At 65.1% G+C, this 3,807-nt stretch overlaps 1 protein-coding gene across 1 annotated transcript in view; it reads left to right on the forward strand.

Annotated features, from left to right (window-relative positions):
- Positions 1-85: 85 nt before the first annotated feature.
- The window catches only part of DDX54 (DEAD-box helicase 54), a gene marked incomplete at its 5' end in the record, with an annotated part of 8,374 nt that continues 4,652 nt past the window's right edge, over positions 86-3,807 (forward strand). The window contains 12 exons of the mRNA XM_026859914.1: positions 86-398; positions 469-539; positions 620-805; positions 891-940; positions 1,052-1,093; positions 1,360-1,455; positions 1,585-1,706; positions 1,882-1,943; positions 2,097-2,228; positions 2,543-2,753; positions 3,193-3,324; positions 3,666-3,803. Of these exons, the coding sequence (XP_026715715.1) occupies positions 86-398; positions 469-539; positions 620-805; positions 891-940; positions 1,052-1,093; positions 1,360-1,455; positions 1,585-1,706; positions 1,882-1,943; positions 2,097-2,228; positions 2,543-2,753; positions 3,193-3,324; positions 3,666-3,803 (1,555 nt within the window). The remainder of the gene's footprint in view (positions 399-468; positions 540-619; positions 806-890; positions 941-1,051; positions 1,094-1,359; positions 1,456-1,584; positions 1,707-1,881; positions 1,944-2,096; positions 2,229-2,542; positions 2,754-3,192; positions 3,325-3,665; positions 3,804-3,807) is intronic.

Here is a 3,807-nt window from a genome sequence, read left to right on the forward strand (position 1 = left end):
GTACCAGTGTGCCCAGTACCAGTGTAGCAGCTACTGGTGTTCCTAGTGCTGCTGTCCCCACTGCCAGTGTCTCTGGTGCCGGTGTCCCCGGTACCAGTGCCCCCAGTGCTGGTGTCCCCAGTGCTGGTGTCCCTGGTACCACTGTCCCCAGTGCTGGTGTCCCTGGTGCCGCTGTCGCTGCCCGCCAGGCCGGCAGTGCAGAGCTGTGTTGTCGTGGCACCTCCGGGACGCCCCTCACCGCCGCTGTGTCCCCCGCTGTCCCCAGGCCCCCACGCTGCCGCTGCCCGCCTTCCCTGCCACCGAGGAGGACGATGGCGCCGACACCGAGCCGGACACACGGGCCATGGTGCAGGCCCAGAACCAGAAGAAGAAGAAATCCGGTGGCTTCCAGTCCATGGGTGCGTGCGGGGCGGGGGACAGCCGTCCCTGGGGTGGGGACTGTCCCCTCACCTGTCCCCGTCCCCGCAGGCCTCAGCTACCCTGTCTTCAAGGGCATCATGAAGAAGGGCTACAAGGTGCCCACCCCCATCCAGAGGAAGGTGAGCAGGGGGGTGGCGGGACCCCCGCCCCGGGGCGGTGGCAGTGACGGTGACAGTGACGGCGGGGCGGTGTCTGGCAGAGCATCCCCGCCATCCTGCGCGGCCGGGACGTGGTGGCGATGGCGCGGACAGGCAGCGGGAAGACGGCCTGCTTCCTCATCCCCATGTTCGAGCGGCTGAAGGCGCCCAGCCAGGCCGGGGCACGCGCCCTCGTCCTCTCGCCCACCCGCGAGCTGGCCCTGCAGACCCTGAAGTTCACCAAGGAGGTACGGGGAGGGGGCAGTGGGGACGACGGGGGCAAGGGCGTTGGTTTTAACGCCCACCCTGACGTGTTTCTTTCTCACCTCCCAGCTGGGCAAGTTCACAGGCCTGAAGACAGCCCTGATCCTAGGAGGGGATAAGTAAGCCACCCCCACCGGTCCCCACTTCCCTAAAGCCTCCCCAAAACCTGCTGAGGGGCTGGGCTGCCCCATGCTGCCTGGTGCCACCCCAGTGTCTCCCCACTTTCGCAGGATGGAGGACCAGTTCGCTGCCCTGCACGAGAACCCTGACATGTGAGTGGGGGCATGGGGAGGGGACCTGGTGAGGAAATGGCCCCCAAGAGCTCCCCGCTTCCCGGGGACACCACTGGTGTTTACGGCCAGCGTTCCCGGTGGATGTCTCCTGTGTTCCCTTGGAGCATCTTCCCGTGCTCCCTGGAGGTGACAAGGGGGCTTTAATCGTGTCTTTTGTGGGTCACATTTGGGACCTGCACCCGGGATGGTGTGGGGACACTGTCCCCCCACCCAGCCTGGTCCTGTCACCAGCTCTGTCCCCACAGAATCATCGCCACCCCCGGGCGCCTGGTGCACGTGGCGGTGGAGATGAAACTGAAGCTGCACACCGTGGAGTACGTGGTGTTCGACGAGGCCGACAGGTCAGCGGGGTGCAGGGGGGTCCCTGGGGGTCCCCAGGGCTGTGGGAGTGAGGTGCCCTGGGGAGCAGCAGGGCTGGGCACGGAGGGACCGAACAGGCGCTGCCATGTCCCCTGTCCCCTCGCCTGCAGGCTCTTCGAGATGGGCTTTGCCGAGCAGCTCCAGGAGATCATCGCCCGGCTCCCAGACTGCCACCAGACCGTCCTCTTCTCCGCCACGCTGCCCAAGCTGCTTGTCGAGTTTGCCCGGGCTGGTGAGAGCGTGGGGCGGGCGGCAGCTGGGGGGGAGCCTGGGGACGGGGACACGACGCAGTTCCACAGCTGGGCTGTGTAGCAAAACGGGGCTGGGTGGAGGCTTGCCCAAGCGGGTGTGCGGCTGCTCCCAGTGGCACGTCCTATGTGTGACCCACGTGTCCCCACGTCCTGCAGGTCTCACCGAGCCAATGCTGATCCGCCTGGATGTGGAGTCCAAGCTCAGCGAGCAGCTCAAGGTGAGAGGGGCCAAGGGGGCTTGAGATGGGCTTTGTGCCCTCCACCCCCTGCAGGCCACCCTGCGGTGGCTCCAGGCTCGCAGGGAGGGGACAAGGGGTGTCAGTGTCTGACATGGGGACGCAGAGGGGCTGAGCTCTGCCCTCCCTTTGCAGCTGGCTTTCTTCCACGTGCGTGGGGACGACAAACCGGCCGTGTTGCTCCACCTGCTCCGGAGTGTGGTAAAGCCTCAGGACCAGACGGTCATCTTCGTGGCCACCAAGCACCACACAGAGTATCTCAAGGAGGCAAGTGGCATTTTGGGGTGCCCAGCATGTACCCCTGTTAGATGGCAGGCTGCCAGGGGTACCTAAGACCCCTTTCCGGACCCACATGGGGTCTGCATCTGTGGGCCCGTCCCTGCTGGAGTCCCTGCCACTGTTTAGCTGGGTTGAAGGAGAAATCCCAGCGTATGTTATCATGGAGGTGCTGCATCCGCCTGCCCCTCGGACAGAGCGGGGAGCACAGTGGGATTTGGGGGTCTGGGTGGACACCCCGGGGTTTCAGGGAGACTGAGGGTGCTTGCCCAGGGGATATCTGGTCTCTCTTTCCTCCTCCCCAGCTGCTGACAGCCCAGGGCATCCGCTGCACACACATCTACAGCTCACTGGACCAGACTGCCCGCAAGATCAACATCGCCAAGTTCGCCCAGGGCAAGTGCCCGGTGCTGCTGGTCACCGACGTGGCCGCCCGTGGGCTCGACATCCCCATGCTGGACAATGTCATCAACTACAGCTTCCCCGCCAAGGCCAAGCTGTTCCTGCATCGTGTCGGTGGGTGCCGGTGCCTCATGCAGGGACCCTTCCAACCTGGGGGTCCCTCAGGGTGACAGGGAGAGGATAATGTGCTGTCCCTTGTCCTGTTTTTCCCATCCCTGTGGCCTGCTGGGCTGGCACTGGTGTCCCTGACGTGATGCTGCTGTCTTTGGGGCAGGTGGTCTCCATGTTGTGACATCAGGAGACGAGACAGGCTGGGGACAAAGCAGGGCCAGGACTGTCCCTCATCTCCCAGCTGGACTGGGGGGGCTCCTGGGGGCAGGGCTGGTGCTTTCCCTTTAGCATGGCACCGTGGTGGGCTCCCCTTTGCCAGCCATGCCCAGCTGGTAAACATCACATGCGTGGGCTCCCAGGGGCACCAGTGGGTCCGTGCCTGTGTCAGGGCAGGCCGGGCTGGCACTGGTCTGGTTTCTCATTGTCCTCCACCCCTTGCCAGGTCGCGTGGCCCGAGCTGGCCGGAGCGGCATTGCGTACTCGCTGGTGGCTCCCGACGAGATGCCCTACGTCTTCGACCTCCACCTCTTTCTGGGGCACCCGCTCGTCCTTGCCGCTGCCCAGATGCCCGCTGGTAAGGCAGACCTGGCTGCAGGCAGGGGGGTGGCTGCGTGTCCAAGCTGGGACACTGGCCACATGGCCACTGTGGTTTTATCCTTGGCCGGTGCTGGAGTTCGTGGTCTTGTGGTCAGCATTTGTGCAGAGGGGTGATACGCTCTCATTACTGGAGTGCAGCTGGGGAAAAAGGGGTGCTGGGGGCTCTGACACCCCGTGTGTCAGGGGGTGCTGATTTAACCCCCCTGAGCTCCCCATGGCTGTGGGCTCTGCTCTGTTAAATCCTGGATTGCTGCCATGCCTGCTGCAGCAATCCCAGGTGGGTGCCAGCAAGGTGACGTGGTGTCCCCGGGGCTGCAGATGCCGGCGGGGTCCTGGGCCGCGTCCCCCAGAGCCTGGTGGACGACGAGGAGTGCCTGCTGCTGACGGACCACGAGGGCTCGCTGGAGCTGCGGAGCCTGCGCCGCGTCGCCGAGAACGCCCACAAGCAATATCTGCGCTC

The sequence above is a fragment of the Athene cunicularia genome (genome assembly GCF_003259725.1).
Source record: "Athene cunicularia isolate RWA chromosome 15 unlocalized genomic scaffold, athCun1 chr15_part1, whole genome shotgun sequence".
NCBI lineage: Eukaryota > Metazoa > Chordata > Aves > Strigiformes > Strigidae > Athene > Athene cunicularia.